Source organism: Ranitomeya variabilis, chromosome 5 (assembly GCF_051348905.1).
Source record: "Ranitomeya variabilis isolate aRanVar5 chromosome 5, aRanVar5.hap1, whole genome shotgun sequence".
NCBI classification, from domain to species: Eukaryota; Metazoa; Chordata; class Amphibia; order Anura; family Dendrobatidae; genus Ranitomeya; species Ranitomeya variabilis.
This window is the reverse complement of record NC_135236.1, coordinates 350581311-350597679: the sequence shown is the minus strand read 5'-3', so window position 1 is coordinate 350597679 and position 16369 is coordinate 350581311. Positions and strand designations below refer to the sequence as shown.

The following is a 16369-nucleotide window of genomic DNA, read 5'->3' as shown; positions in this document are numbered from 1 at the left end:
AAGAATACAAAATACTGGAAATAACAGATTGCGTCATCTCAGGAGAGGTCTGATCGCAGCAATAACTTACAGAGAGCAGCTTCCAGGTTATGGATCGGACAGGTTTCGGGATTCCAGACCAGCTCAGCTTCCTCAGCTCATCTGTAAGAAGACACAATGCAGAGTAAGCATCCAGAAAAGGAGCCATCGAGAAACCCCTTTCCAGGTGTATTTACCTATAGAGTCCAAGGCTAAGCTCACACTAGGCGCTTTTGCAGCTTTTTTTTTTTCATGTGTTTTTTAATGCAAATTTTCAGCTGTGTCTTACAGTACCAGCTAGGTCTATGAGATTTCAGAAATCTTATGCACACAGTTTGGGGTTTTTTTGTCATCAGGATTTAGTGCTTTGCACGTTTTTTTGCACAATGTTGCACGTCACTTCTTTCGGTGCTTTTACAGCGTTTTTCAACCACTGAAATGAATGGGTGGTGAAAAAACGCTGGGAAAAAAAGCACCAAAAACGTAGTTATCAGGTTTTACTGCATTTTTGTGCCAAAACCTCATGCTACAGAATAGGACTTTTTTGTTTCAACAATATACTTTATCAGCATGCACAAGAGACAAATGTAGCATGCCAAAACCGCAGCAAAGAAAACATGATTTTTTTACTGAAGGTAATTTCCTGCCAGGTTTTGCTGCAGAAAAGAAACCCCTAAAAAAACACCTAGTGTGAACTTACCCTAAGGCAGCATTCACACATCCATGTGTTACCATCCAAGGGAAATTGATTTTTTTTCTCAGGTGTCATCCTAGTTGTATCAGTTTTTCTCATCCTGTTTTTTTCTCTGAAGCAGATAAACAAGGAGGGGGGCACTGCTAGACCTAATATTAACCAACAGGCCAGACCGCATATCAAATATAAGGGTCGGGGGTCACTTGGGGAATAGTGATCACAACATAATAAGTTTTCATGTCTCCTTTAATAAGATGTGTAGTAGAGGGGGTGACAAGGACACTAAACTTCAGGAGGGCAAATTTCCAACGGATGAGAGAGGATCTTGGTGCAATTAACTGGGACGATATCCTGAGACATAAAAATACACAAAGAAAATGGGAGACATTTATTAGCATCCTGGATAGGACCTGTGCACAGTATATACCGTATGGGAATAAACATACTAGAAATAGGAGGAAACCAATATGGCTAAATAGAGCTGTAAGGGGCGCAATAAGGGACAAAAAGAAAGCATTTAGAGAATTAAAGGAAGTAGGTAGTGAGGAGGCATTAAATAAATACAGAAAATTAAATAAATTCTGTAAAAAGCAAATCAAGGCAGCAAAGATTGAGACAGAGAGACTCATTGCCAGAGAGAGCAAAAATAATCCCAAAATATTCTTTAACTACATAAATAGTAAGAAACTAAAAAATGATAGTGTTGGCCCCCTTAAAAATAGTCTGGGTGAAATGGTGGATGAGGATGAGGAAAAAGCCAATCTGCTAAATGACTTTTTTTCATCAGTATTTACAAAAGAAAATCCCATGGCTGCCAATATGACTAGTGATAAAAAATCCCAATTAAAGGTTACCTGCTTAACCCAGCAGGAAGTACGGCGGAGTCTAAAAATCACTAAAATTTACAAATCTCCGGGCCCGGATGGGATACACCCCCGAGTACTGCAGGAATTAAGTACAGTCATTGATAGACCATTATTTTTAATCTTTAAAGAGTCCATAATAACAGGGTCTGTACCACAGGACTGGCGTATAGCAAATGTGGTGCCAATATTCAAAAAGGGGACAAAAACTGAACTCTGAAATTATAGGCCAGTAAGTTTAACCTCTACTGTGGGTAAAATCCTGGATGGCATTCTAAGGGATACTATACTGGAGTATCTGAAGAGGAATAACCTCATGACCCAGTATCAGCACGGGTTTACTAGGGACCGTTCATGTCAGACTAATTTGATCAGCTTCTATGAAGAGGTAAGTTCCGGACTGGACCAAGGGAGCCCAGTGGATGTAGTGTATATGGACTTTTCAAAAGCTTTTGATACGGTGCCACACAAAAGGTTGTTACATAAAATGAGAATAATGGGAATAGGGGAAAATATGTGTAAGTGGATTGAGAGCTGGCTCAGGGATAGGAAACAAAGTGTGGTTATTAATGGAGCACACTCGGACTGGGTCGCGGTTAGCAGTGGGGTACCACAGGGGTCAGTATTAGGCCCTCTTCTTTTTAACATATTTATTAATGAAGAAAGAAATAGAAATTCTTAATGTCCTAATCCATTCATTATATTTATTAATGACCTTGTAGGGGACATTCAGAGTAGAATTTCAATATTTGCAGATGACACTAAACTCTGCAGGGTAATCAATACAGAGGAGGACAATTTTATATTACAGGATGATTTATGTAAACTAGAAGCTTGGGCTAATAAATGGCAAATGAGCTTTAATGGGGATAAATGTAAGGTCATGCACTTGGGTAGAAGTAATAAGATGTATAACTATGTGCTTAATTCTAAAACTCTGGGCAAAACCGTCAATGAAAAAGACCTGGGTGTATGGGTGGATGACAAACTCATATTCAGTGGCCAGTGTCAGGCAGCTGCTACAAAGGCAAATAAAATAATGGGATGTATTAAAAGAGGAATAGATGCTCATGAGGAGAACATAATTTTACCTCTATACAAGTCACTAGTTCGACCACACTTAGAATACTGTGCACAGTTCTGGTCTCCGGTGTATAAGAAAGACGTAGCTGAACTGGAGCGGGTGCAGAGAAGCGCGACCAAGGTTATTAGAGGACTGGGGGGTCTGCAATACCAAGATAGGTTATTACACTTGGGGCTATTTAGTTTGGAAAAACGAAGGCTAAGGGGTGATCTTATGTTAATGTATAAATATATGAGGGGACAGTACAAAGACCTTTCTGATGATTTTTTAATCATAGACCGGTGACAGGGACAAGGGGGCATCCTCTACGTCTGGAGGAAAAAAGGTTTAAGCATAATAACAGACACGGATTCTTTACTGTAAGAGCAGTGAGACTATGGAACTCTCTGCCGTATGATGTTGTAATGAGTGAGTCATTACTTAAATTTAAGAGGGGACTGGATATCTTCCTGGAAAAGTATAATGTTACAGGGTATATATATTAGATTCCTTGATAAGGCGTTGATCCAGGGAACTAGTCTGATTGCCGTATGTGGGGTCGGGAAGGAATTTTTTTCCCCATGGTGGAGATTACTCTTACCACATGGGGTTTTTTTGCCTTCCCCTGGATCAACATGTTAGGGCATGTTAGGTTAGGCTATGGGTTGAACTAGATGGACTTAAAGTCTTCCTTCAACCTTAATAACTATGTTACTATGATATTATTTTATCCTTTGATTCTTAATATATGGCCACGTTCACGCGTTCAGTATTTGGTCAGTATTTTACATCAGTATGTGTAAGACAAAATCAGGAGTGGAACAATCAGAGGAAAAGTAAAATAGAAACACGTCACCACTTCTGTATTTATCACCCACTCCTGGTTTTGGCTTACAAATACTGATGTAAAATACTGACCAAATACTGAGCGTGTGAACATGGCATACCAGTTTAAAAAAAAAAAAAACAGATGGAACTAGGAAGAAACTTTGACATAGAAAGTCAGTCTTCGTAGTTTCATCCATGTCTCCATAGCCATTGATTGTTGAATATCACCTCCAGAGAAAAAAGCTCTAAGTCTCATGGACCTGATTAAACTGATGTTATAAGTCAGTGTGATGTTCGAGAAAAATAAAGGCCGGCACCAGCACACTACATGGATGTATGTAGCCTAATGCTGACACAGGGCAAATGTAGACTACAGAGGCTTAAAACCGATCACAGTAGTTCACGCGGTTTGATAAATATGGCTGTATTAGACTGTATAGTCTAAGTTTGCATAACGCATTATTAGATTACTTTTACACCACACGTACGTTCCAAAAATATGATGCATGGTATCACATTTATTTTTCTGATATACCATGCCCCTTTGTCAGACAAGGCACCGAAGGTGGCAAAAACACAATACCAATGATACAAGGCATGAAAGACACTTGTATTCCTGCACCAGAATACTCGCACAATTAGATGTATAATATGCCCAACAAGTTGCAGTACACAATGCGGGAAGAAGCACTTCAAGACATTTATCACTGGTTCCATAACATCAATACTAAAAAACACCAGTGCACACTGATCGGAAAAAACAAAACAAAAGGTTTATCATATGACATCCCTCTCCGCTTCTATGTCTCTACTACCAACCATCCTGCAGCTGTTGCCTTGTACATGTAGCTGCTCTATCCGTTGAGTACACATTTATTTTGTCCCCCTGATCTCATCCCAGAGCCTTCCTTTACACACCTCATATAGCTTTATTGGTGCCAGTCAGTGATTCTCCATCCCCACAAATACAAGGACTTTATCATCTGTTGACCCCAGGTCTAAACCCCTTGATCAACTGCTGTATAGTAAAGTACTGAAATGAAATCAATTTATTCAAAAAATATCATAACTGCAATAATATTATGTTGTGTTTTTATTTAGACCAATTAGCCTTTTTTCTCCTAACACTGTACCACACTTTATTTTTCCTTTGTCCAAACATACAGTGGCACACAGACGCACAGTTACTGTGCTGTATTCATCATTCACCTTTGACAAACAGCCTCTATATATTTGTGCAAATACGAAAAAGCTGTCACTCCATGGTGATGGGGGCAGGAGGAGGAATGGGGTGGGCTTCTCCTGATCAGTACAGCAGAGTCAGGACTACTGCAATCTATTTCAGTTGATATTAACCAAACGTCCACCACACTCGGTTATTATAACAGAAGTACCCCATGAGAAAGCAACAAGCGAAACGTGAGTCGGGGTGTCGCGGAGGGCCTTGTAATAATTACACTATGGGTAAGCATTAGACATTTCTCATATTTATCAATATTTACAACCTTGTCTTTAAGAATACTGGCAGCTCAAAATATATATTTGAGTAGACACGGACTTCTGTGACTATATATGTAGATACTCTTCCCATTGTGTATCTTATTGGAGTCTTAATTGACCATTTACTACCCTGACGTCTTCGCTCTTCACTTGATTCTTTTGAATTCCTTTTGAAATAATTTTTTAATAATCTTTGGTGTTCATTTGTAGGCAGGTATAATAGGTGTGAGGTGTAATTAGGTTATAGGGAGAAAGTATCAGGCCAAGTAAAGCTAGAATAAGCACTGCTGTAAAGCTACAGATTGTACCGTATTTCACTGACTGCAGACAAGTGCCAGGGCATTCTAACATTAATCATACATAATGCCAACAGTACAGAAGACAAGCTTCCCCCCTTAAATACCAATTTTACCTGCTGTTTATACCCCAAGCCTAAAGTGTTTATGACAATGCAATGCTCATTTTCCATGAATTGCTTTCATTTCCCAGCAACATTTTTAGAAAATACAAGGCTCCTCATACAACAGCCCAAAGATGCATCAAATTGCTTCAATTACAAGAAAAAATATTTGCAATCCCATCTCTATAAAGAGTTTAGAGAGCCAGTAAATATCCTGAAAGTTCTGGAAGATGGATGGAGATGTGAAATGACTGTGCTCAATATGCTAGAAATGCTGTTTAGTAGTAAACAGAAAAAAGACTCCTATCCTCTGCTAGATTCTAAATGGCTCTGCAGGAATTATTTATTTTTCCACCGCTGCTGTATAGCATGCCCATATTTTACTGGGCATTGTGTGAAGCGCTCTTATTTATGTCGGAAGCTTCTCCTTCCCTAGCTGGAACTCTTATTATGTTCACCTGCATGCTCATATAAAATACCTTTCTATGAGCAGCAGAAAATATCTGCAATAATTGGCAGTGAACACATCAACCAACCGCAAGACTTTAGGGCCTTAACAAGAGAGAACATTATGTAGTAAAATAACCAATTACGCAGGCATTTTGTCTAGCGGAAAATTTTACACTAGGCCAATAACGCCCTTCTTCGGAGTCCTGTAAAGAAAGCACGGATCTAGCCAGAGCCTCATGGGCTTTCAACCGGGGAACACAGGTTCAAGATCACTCTAATGTTACAATAAACAAGTCCGTCAGTCCCCGCTCCCAAGCTGCAGGTACTAAATGACAATTTCCCAGGCGCAAGAATAAATTGTGCCAGAGCCGTTCATACTGCATTAACCACACTGAAAGTGCAAAATACAAATGGCATTCAACCTTCAAAATACCATTAGAAAATGACTTCTGCAAATAGCCTACCTATATATATAGAAAAAAGCTGGATACCATAGACCTGTGATGGCCAACCTTTTAGAGGCAGAGTGCCCAAACTACTATCCAAAACCCATTTATTTAATCGTAAAGTGCCAACATGGCAATTTAACCTGAATACTGAAGTTTTAGATTAGAAAAACAACTTGTACCATTAGGACGATAGAGAGTCTCTAGCAAAGAGCTTGTAAGCGCTGCCCTCCAAGCCTAAGACACTAGCCAGCGCTTGTAGTGGAGGTCTGTTCTTGAGAATGGAGAGGATTTTTAATCAAAAGTAAAATTGCAAAGCGGTTTGTTTCTTACAACCTCTTTGCAATGGTAACCCTTTATCATGTTGAGAACAACCCTTTAAGGTAGGGATGCCAAACTCAAATACACAGAAGGGCAAAGTTAAAAGCTTGGACAAAGTCACGGACCAACCTTGATATTTGTTAAAAAAAAAATAAAAGTCTACAATTGAGGAAGTTTTTCCTCATCAAATAAAACCATTAACTTTTGGAATTATATGGAATAATATAATATGTTATGTAAGAGCAGTAAAGAGCATATGGCAGAATGGCCTAATTTAAATATGTAATAAAGGATAAAAAAAACACTTCAATAAAACAGATAATAAAGAATGATGCAAACAAAAGTGTTCCCAAACACAGTATGATACCCCTATAGTGAAATCCTCCTCCACCCGCCCCAACACCGATCTGTTCTCTTCATATATCACAGTCCTACCTGTGGGCATGCGCGCCATCTCCTCAGTAATAACGGTGCCCCACCCCCTCCTCAGCACGCGCGCAGACTGATGGGGCGTCACGCAAGTAAAGGAGAGTGGCCACGGCACAAGTGATGAGTGAGATGGCAAGCACGCTGAGAAGTGTTGTGGCGGCGCTAGTGCTGAGGAGAAAGCATGAGTGCCCATAGGGAAGGCTTTGCGTGCCACCTTCTGGCACGTGAGCCATATGTTCCCCACCGCTGCCATAGACAAACATCCAAGAACAAAAGTGAAATAAGAACTTTAAATGTTGTTTCCAATCTTTAGGGTATGTGTCCACTGTCCGGATTTACGGCGCCTTGGACAGAGAGGAAAACCCGCTCCGCCCAAAGCGCCACCCCCTTCTGTACGCGCGGTGATTCCGGATGTGTTCATTGCACACATCCGGAATCTCCGCACCCCACACATAGGGCCCTGTGATTTACCTTGCGGCGGCGCAGTGTCGCCACAAGGTAAACAGACATGCTGCATTCTAAAAAGACGCGCCGCATGTCTGGAAACACAGGGCCGCCGGATGCGTATTTGCAAGCATAGTGGAGACGGAATTTCATAAAATCCCTTCCACTATGTTGTAACATCTGGACGCTGCAGGGTGAACGCTGCGGTTGTATGCAGCGTTCAATCCACAGCTAATCCGGATGTAAACCGGCCCGTGGACACATACCCTTAGAAGTTATTACCAATCTCTAGGATATGCTGATCAGTGGAGGTCTGAAAGTTTAGACCCTCACCAATCCCGAGAAAGGGGCTCTGAAAAATCACGTGTGAATGGAGTGGTGGTCAGACATGTACAATACCTCTCCACTCATTCTCTATATATGGTTGCTAGGAAAATCCAAACAATGTAGATAGCTATCTCCAGGAATGTAATATAGAAAATGAATGGATCAGTAGTGCGCATGTTTGGCCACCACTTCTTTCAGAAGTGGCATCTCAAAGCCCCATTCGGACCCCCATGAATCAGCATATTACAACATATCCTATGGATAGGCAATAACTTCTAATGATGGGAATAACTCTTAAAAGACTTGTGCACATGGGACATTTCTGCAGCAGACCCCGCAAAATCTGTGGAAGTAATTACCATTGTGGGAATCATTACTGAAACGATGTGGGTAAAGGAAATCTGTCAGAAGGTTTTTGCTATCTGAGAGCAGCCTGATGTAGTTAAAGAGAAGATGAATCCAACGACTTATCACTTTGTTTACTGGGTGCAGCCATTCTGACACAATCAGAGCTATAATCAGAGCTTTTAGATTTTGAATGAAGCAGAGCTGAGAAAGCTAGCCCCGCCCACATCAGGCTCTGTATGTACTAAATCCATAGGCAGTGAGCTGCTTATCACAGGAGGGGGGAGTAGCTGGATTAATGTAGTCCAACAATATTATTCTCTTAGTGATAAATCCTTCACAGTTCGTAAACTACAGCACACACTTTGACAAGTGACACATCCCTGATTCTGTATTTCAACCTCTATCTCCTGCTGCCTTTAGATTGCATAGCAAAAACCTGTAGATCGTTGCCCTTTAATCCTCACATTCCACTCGTTTCCCCCGGAAACAAGCTGATGATTCCATATCTGCAGTGCTGCTCAGCTTGCTCTGTGGATATTCTCTGCAGCACATGTATGAGCGGCAATTGAATTCCATGCACAGCACTTCTACGGCAGTACAAACGCCTCATATGCATCCTACGTACACATTCCCTCCGGCTATATTTACTGCTGCAGTTTCTGCTACAGAAAATATGTTGAAATAATTTCAACAAAATAGTTTTGGTAGCAGATACATGGATTTATGCAGATGAACAGGTCAGTTGCAGGAAATGTTACAATAATCTGCAGATTAGAGGAAATTGTCACATTTGTGTCTGGAGACCCAAGACCCCTTTTCACTAACAATAACTAACAACATTTGTCAGTACAACACGTGGGGATCTTCATGGTGAATGTCATGTTTTCCAATGCATCCATGCCCAGATTTTGTATGAAATATGTGTATACAATACCCATGCTCAAACGCAAATAATAGTATACAGACTTTAGGTTTAGATATCATATATGATATAATATAATAAGACTGGTGTACAAATGAAAAACGTTAACAAGTGTTTGTGCACTGAGACTTCGCTTCATGGACTACAATGTCTACTCATAAGAGTAAAGCACATGAAGACACAGATGACCTCTGAGAAGGAGTAGTCTACACATTGTGGATATTTTCCTTGGAGGGGTTGTCCAGGATTACATTTTATTGACATATAGGGTTGCAGCTTTAAAAATAAACAAAGCTACACTCGGCTTGCCCAGGTCCAGTGGTGCTGCTCCGCTCCTCATCCTGCATCAATGATGTCACAATTACAGCGTCCATGATTGCCGCTACCAATACATGGGCCCAGTGCCTCGAGTAATTGGCTGCAGCAGGGAAGTGTGCAGGAACTAACATGTCATGGGTATAAAATAAAAAGCTGGGGCTGTAATACTCAGAAAGTTTCCTGCAAAAAGAGATAGACATGAAATCAGCCCTTTATCTGACCTATAAATAAGTTTATTATATACAGTATTTCTAAAAAGAAAAAAAACTGAACATAGTGCCAATCTTTACAAGGTCTGTATGCCAGCAAGGCTTAGTTACTATATTCACAAGATTAACCCCAAATTAACATAATATAGTAAAAACACCAGCATGCCTTGCAGTAGCCTGGCCCAGGGTTTCGCCTTGTGGGCCCAGATGCCCCAGCTAAGGCTGGGAAGCAAAACCTTGGGTCAGGCTTGTGCAAGCTATACCTCTGCTTTTAATGTGTTTACTGATTTGGGGTTTTAATCTTGGGAATATATTGAATAAACCTTGCTGGCATCCAGGCCTTTTAAAGGTTTTGTACTAAGGTCAAATTTATCTCTTAAAACATTGAAATCCCACAAAAAAAAAAAAAAAAAAGAAGGAGAATGGCGCAAAATCAAATTTCATCAAAAGTGTGCATGTAACCAGAGGAAGGCAATGACCAGAAAACGGGCATCTAAGAGCATTCCCTCCAGGTGAAGAAAATACAAATCCTGGTTGGACAAATAAGGCAACTTAGAGCGGTCAGGCGTTTTGGTTTTTAGAATTACAGGTTTGGGAAATACATTTTAGACTCCGGTTCCCGACCTTTGCCCTCTCTGTTACCTGCTCCAGGGTCTGGATGATATATTCTCGCACATGTAGAATGCAGACCTGCATGATCCTTAGTTACCTCAAGGAGTGCAGGAAAAAGAACTTTTTGAAAATGCACATTTGAACATATTTAAAGCAAATTTATAACATGTATGTGTCAATTCGTAGTAAGAAAAGGATCCATCAAAAGCTGAAAAAGGTATCCCTATAGGTGTGCAGCAAGACAGAATGTTCTAAATATGTCAGCATCAGAGGCAGGACAGCCCATCTGATTATCATTCTGCAAAACTAGATCCACATCAATATTCATGGCTTTCGCCACACTACATTAAACAAAGTAAGGTGTGTAATAGACCGTGAAAAAGGCTAAACACCATTTATCTCTATCCAAAGGAAATTCACCCTGTTCCACTACAGTGTAATCCTTTTTAAGTCTTCAGATTTCGCCACACTCAGAAGTATGCAAAGAACCGCAAAGAATATACGTCTAGGCTTACAGAGACTGTGCGGTAGAATAGGAGCTAAAAGCTAGCATGGAACCTCACCTTATTTTAGTGTTCTCCATGTGCTTTGCAATGAAGGTCAGAATCAAATGATTTGACTTCAGCCACATCAAGGACATACCGTCCAGATCAATCACGGGATGAATCTGCTGTGTATAAGCAATGCTAAGCGGCTGAATATGTTGAACAACCTTTATGAAGATAAATCACTGATGCCCTAACAATTAAAATTCCTTTCTTTCTACCAGACAACTTAAAGGCAAGGTTTCGCTTGACTTTTCTTTAGCAAGAGTATATGCCTAAACTACAAACATGTTACAAACTAGAGAAACATGGAAGTGAAAGGGTAAAACGGCCTATATATCAAGGCTAGTAAAGCTCCAAATATAGATACAGCTATAAAACAGTGGAAATTCACCCCTTCCTGACCAGCAATTTATTTTTCAGTTTTACACTTCTATTTTTGTTTTTAACCCCTCTCCTTCTTGCGAAAGGTATAACGTTTTTATCTTTGTCGACCTATCTATATGAGAGCTTATTTATTTGTGGGCTGAGTTGTATTCAATGACACCTAACACCATACAGTGTACTGGAAAATAGAAAAAAAAATCCCAAGTGTGGTGAAATGTTGAAAAGTGACAAGATTCCGCCATTGCTCTTTAGGTTTAGTTTTTAAAGTGATCACCATTTGTTAAAAATGACCTGGATATTATTTCCCCGATCTGTAGGATTATGCTGATAAAAAAACAAAAACTCCATACGTATGGTATGTTTGCCGGTGGCGAAAAAAAAACGCAAAAAAAAAAAAAATAGGAGTGCGCGGCCTGCAACTTTTTTTATTTTCTGTTGATGAACCTTTGCGTAAGCCTGTTTTTAGCTTGGAATCTGATGGCATTTATTGACCTCATTTTGGGCATATACAACATTTTGAACACTCTGCACTGCATTTTTCAGGGAGCTGAGGAAACCTGCAATTGTGGCATTTTGACATATTTTCCTCATTACGGAATCTACCATAGATTTTAATTAATATATTTTGATAGCTAAGACTTTTTTGGAAGTGTCGATACCATTTTTTAAAACTATTATTAATGGAGGTGATTCACATTTTTTATATATTTACATTTTGTCTTCTATTTTTATACCGGTATCGGTTGATACTCACATGCTAATTTCCCCACTGCTGCTCTGGTCACCCATGCAGGCATCACCTTTGGGGACACTGACTGGCTAAAGTGGGCAGTGAATAGTCAGCAAGCCATGAGTACAGTGCAGCTAAAGATTGTTGGGGACAGCCAGGAATAGACATTGAATGGAGCGGAAATGCACATGTTCAACCTCTGCTCCATCCGGGTAAAGTTCTGTAGAGCCCAATTCGTGGGATCGCTGGAAGTATCAGCAGTTGGATCCCAGAAATTAGTAAGCTATCCCCAATTCTAGGGCTGATAGCTTATTATGTTGGAATAATCACTATTTTTTATTTTAGCAAAACACATTCAATGCTCAAATTTAAAGGGAGTCTATCACCAGGTTTTTACAAGCACACACGATTGCAGCATGATATAGAGTCAGAAATCTTAATTCTAGCGAGTTATTACTCAAAGGGCTGCTTGCTGCAGTTTTCATAAAATAAATATTATTTGCTGCGAATCTACCAGTTCTCTGAATGCTGGGCTCTGTATAACCGCGCTAACAGCACTGATTGGCAGCTTTCTGTGTACACTGCACATAAGCAGAAAACTGTCAATCAGTTGTAGGGACAGGGTTATACAGAGCTCATGGATATGGAGTACTGCAGGTTTACTTGTCCTTTGGTGATTATCTCCTCCTGATAAACATTGATTTTTATTGAAACTACAGCAAGTAGCCCAGTAAGTGACACCGCTGAAATCAGGGTCTCTGTCTCTACAGTATGTTGCTCTCAGATACTGTGGCACATACCAGAGGACAGAGCAATACAATGAGGAAAACTGCTCACATCACTGAGCAAACAGAAACCAACTGACAGGGCTGGCCGATGTTACTGACCACCTTCTGCCCTGTGTGTCTGTGCTATACACCGAGGAAAACTGCTTAGGTCACTGAGCACACAGGAACCAGGTGACAGTGCAGGAGAAGTGCCGATGTTACTGACCACCTTCTGCCCTGTGTGTCTGTCCCATACACTAATGAGAAATGCCGAGATCACTGAGCACACAGGAACCAAGTGACAGGGCAGGAGAAGTGCAGATATAAAGGACCACCTTCTGCCCTGTGTGTCTGTGCTGTACACTGATGAAAACTGCTTAGGTCACTGAGCACACAGGGACCAGGTGACAGGCAGAGGAGCTGTGTGGCAACAACCAACACCTGACAGAGCTGGTGCATAATGTGACTGAGGTGACCTGCCGATGCACTGACATGCAGTGCATTGGATTCAGCCAGGAGCGCGCACACTGTGTAGGCTACACCACATTCTTAGAAAGCCGAATTCAGTATCTATGGAACTAAATATAGATTTGCTTCAGAAATAGGGGGGCTTCTTCCAGAAGGTTTTTGAAAGATTTCCTTTCTGATTTAATTTATAAGGTATATTTGAAAGATTATTAAAATCACTTGCTCTACATTATGATTTTTAAATAAAAATTAAAAACTACAGTTACGCTTTAAGCCAATATGGGGCTCTATCACGCAGATATCATACTACTAACCACCAGAAATAGAAGCTACAATTACATTTGTTACCTCACAGCAAATGCAAAATGTGAAAGTGGAGGCAAGAAGCCTCACTAATATGTTCCTAACCAGACAAGTTCTGCCTCTTCAGATGGTCCCACCTTTGTAAACCCACTACTGAATCATCCAAACATCTGCATTGATGGATGGCTAAAAGGAAAACCAGTATGGACAGGAAGGGAATGATGGGCAAATAGGCCCAATCACCCTATCTTTCTTTAAAAAATAAAGTCCCAACAACAAGACAAACTTAGCTAGGGAAATTCCTGAATTTCTTATATTTCATCAAACTTTCTCTCTAGAATCTCCCATCACTTTTCGGGTCACAGAGTAACAATATATTAGCATTTGGGATTGCAGTACTTTTAGAAAGAAGAAGTGAGCATTCGTCTCACTAAACCTAGAAAAGGCCCACAAAAAAAACACTGTTGTGTCTCAGGTTTCCAATAAAATAGGGAAATCTATAAAGAAATAAGCTTCTGACTGTGGAATGACGATCTAATGTAGCTTTCACAATGTCAACACAAACCAACAAACACAGTATTCTATAATATGTATCAACACAAACCTTTTCAGAAAATCAAAACTTGACAATGTTTTAAAACTGTCCCCATCGCCAGTTCTGTCGGGAAAATAGAGCAAGTTTTAGTTCATTTATTAGCGGCCATATCTGCTCAGCTCACACTTGTGATCCCTCCCCTGTGCTGTCAGCTACAAAAATTAGTCAATGAATCTTGTTCTTCTAGTATAATTAAACTATCCATGATAACCTCTAATGCTATATTAATCACACGGTTGGAAAAATCAAACCCAATTGTCATTGGTTATTAAGTCAGAATGTTCTTAAGGAAAAAAGCGATTATCAGAGAAAATGTTTATAGACAGAAACACAACTACGGTATATCTAGAAACCAGGGTAGCATGTGTACTTCATATGTACAAACCCAGTATAACACTGGATTCCTTATGTAAGGCCTCATTCCAAAATCCATTTTTCACATACAAGTACGTCATACAAAATTAGAATATCATCAAAAAGTAAATTTATTTCAGTTCTTCAATACAAAAAGTGAAACTCATATTATATAGAGTCATTATAAACAGAGTGATCTATTTCAAGGTTTATTTCTGTTAATGTTGATGATTATGGCTTACAGCCAATGAAAACCCAAAAGTCATTATCTCAGTAAATTAGAATACTTTATAGCACCAGCTTGAAAAATGATTTTAAAATGCAAAATGTTGGCCTACTGAAATGCATATTCAGTAAATACACTCAATACTTGGTCGGGGCTCCTTTTGCATCAATTACTGCATCAATGAGGTGTGGCATGATGGCGATCAGCCTGTGGCACTGCTGAGGTGTTATGGAAGCCCAGGTTGCTTTGATAGCAGCCTTCAGCTCGCCTGCATTGTGTCTGGTGTCTCTCATCTTCCTCTTGACAATATCCCATAGATTCTTTATGGGAATTGGGAATGGGAAATAGTTTCTGTTCGATAACTGTTCGTTCACCAAAAGCCTAATTTGATTTTCACATTAAAACTGTTTATCAATGTTAATAGACTGTTTCAGTGTATAGGGGGCGGGGGATAGATCTGTGCTCAAATAACGCTGATCTCCTTTTTTTTTTTCCTTTCCCGCGTTTACAGAGGGGCGGTGCAGCCTCTCAGCCCATCAGCAGTGCGTACACACAGCAATGTGCATGTGATGCACACAAGCAAGGGCATGTGTCATTGGCTGTGTATGTCACATGTCCTTGCCCTATAAGAACCAGCCATTTGCCCCGTCGCCACCATTTCTTCATGGCTGCTGCTTGGTGTTAGACGGCACCGCTGCTGCTGTCGGCGCTACACAGTATAAGAGTGTGAATTGCGAGAGAATTTGCAGTTAGATAGAGAGAGATAGGTTTAGGGAGTCGGGACTAGCTGTAATATCAGCCCTTTTCAGGGTAGGTTACAGCAGTTCATAGCACTTTTTGCCAGGCAGGTCTGTGCCAGTGCTGTGCAAGTGTTTGTCACTGCATTTGGTGTAATCTAGCTCAGCCAATCGTTTTGGGCCTAGTAGCAGTGTCTGCACATCAGCAGAGTAGCCCGCCTGTGAAGCTAATAATTTTTTACTGCATCTAACCCAGTAAATCGTTTTGGGCTAGTACCACAGTTTGGCCACTCAGCTCTGCTTAGTTTCCATCCATCGTTTTTTCTGCCAACAACTACAGAGATGCCAATTAGTTAATCACTAAAATGAGTGGCAAAAGGCCTGCTGCTGGTGGAGTGGGGAATAGGCGTGTCGGAAAGGGAAAAAAAGGTTGTGTCCGTGGGGTAGGTGGTAAAGCAACAGTAACATCTGCAGAAGAAAGACCATCTTCCAGCCAAAGTAAGATGTCTACTTCTTTTCGTGGACAATTTTATATGATCCCTTTCTTACGACCATCGCTACGAGCATCTCTACAAATTCCAGATGAGGCACAAAAAGAGCAGGTGCTTGAATGGATATCAAGCGCTCCTTCAAGTGGGCTCTCCTCCACCTCAACTTCAACATCACAAATACTTCAGTCCTCAGAGGTGTCACCCAAATTGCACTTGCTTCCTCACAGCTCCCAAGTCTCCAGGCGCCTGTCTGAGTATGGGGTAACACAGATGGTTGAGTCCAAGTCTTGCCGTCCCCACGATTTGCGCGTCGATCCTCTGTATCAATAAGTTCCTCCACTGCTTCTGCCTCCTCAACCTCCTGTCGGTCCTCCACCTGCACCCAAAGCCTGTCTGGTAATGCCACCCGCGTTCTAACTGCGCAGAAGGAATCCTGCACACCTACTTACTCTTCTGTCACCAGGGCTCAACAGCATCAGGCTGTGTTTACCTTGAAGTGTCTGGGAAATGTGAGTCACAGATGAGGAGTTGTGGTCAGCTCTGCAGACAGAGATCCATCAATGGTTGTCTCCAC

At 40.7% G+C, this 16369-nt stretch overlaps 1 protein-coding gene across 2 annotated transcripts in view; it reads right to left on the bottom strand.

The window, feature by feature from the left end:
* TBC1D22A (TBC1 domain family member 22A) overlaps window positions 1–16369 on the bottom strand; it is an 849217-nt gene that overhangs the window by 703421 nt on the left and 129427 nt on the right. For both annotated transcript variants that reach the window (XM_077264859.1, XM_077264857.1), the window contains exon 5: window positions 71–141. In XM_077264859.1, coding sequence (XP_077120974.1) covers window positions 71–141 — 71 coding nt within the window. The remainder of the gene's footprint in view (window positions 1–70; window positions 142–16369) is intronic.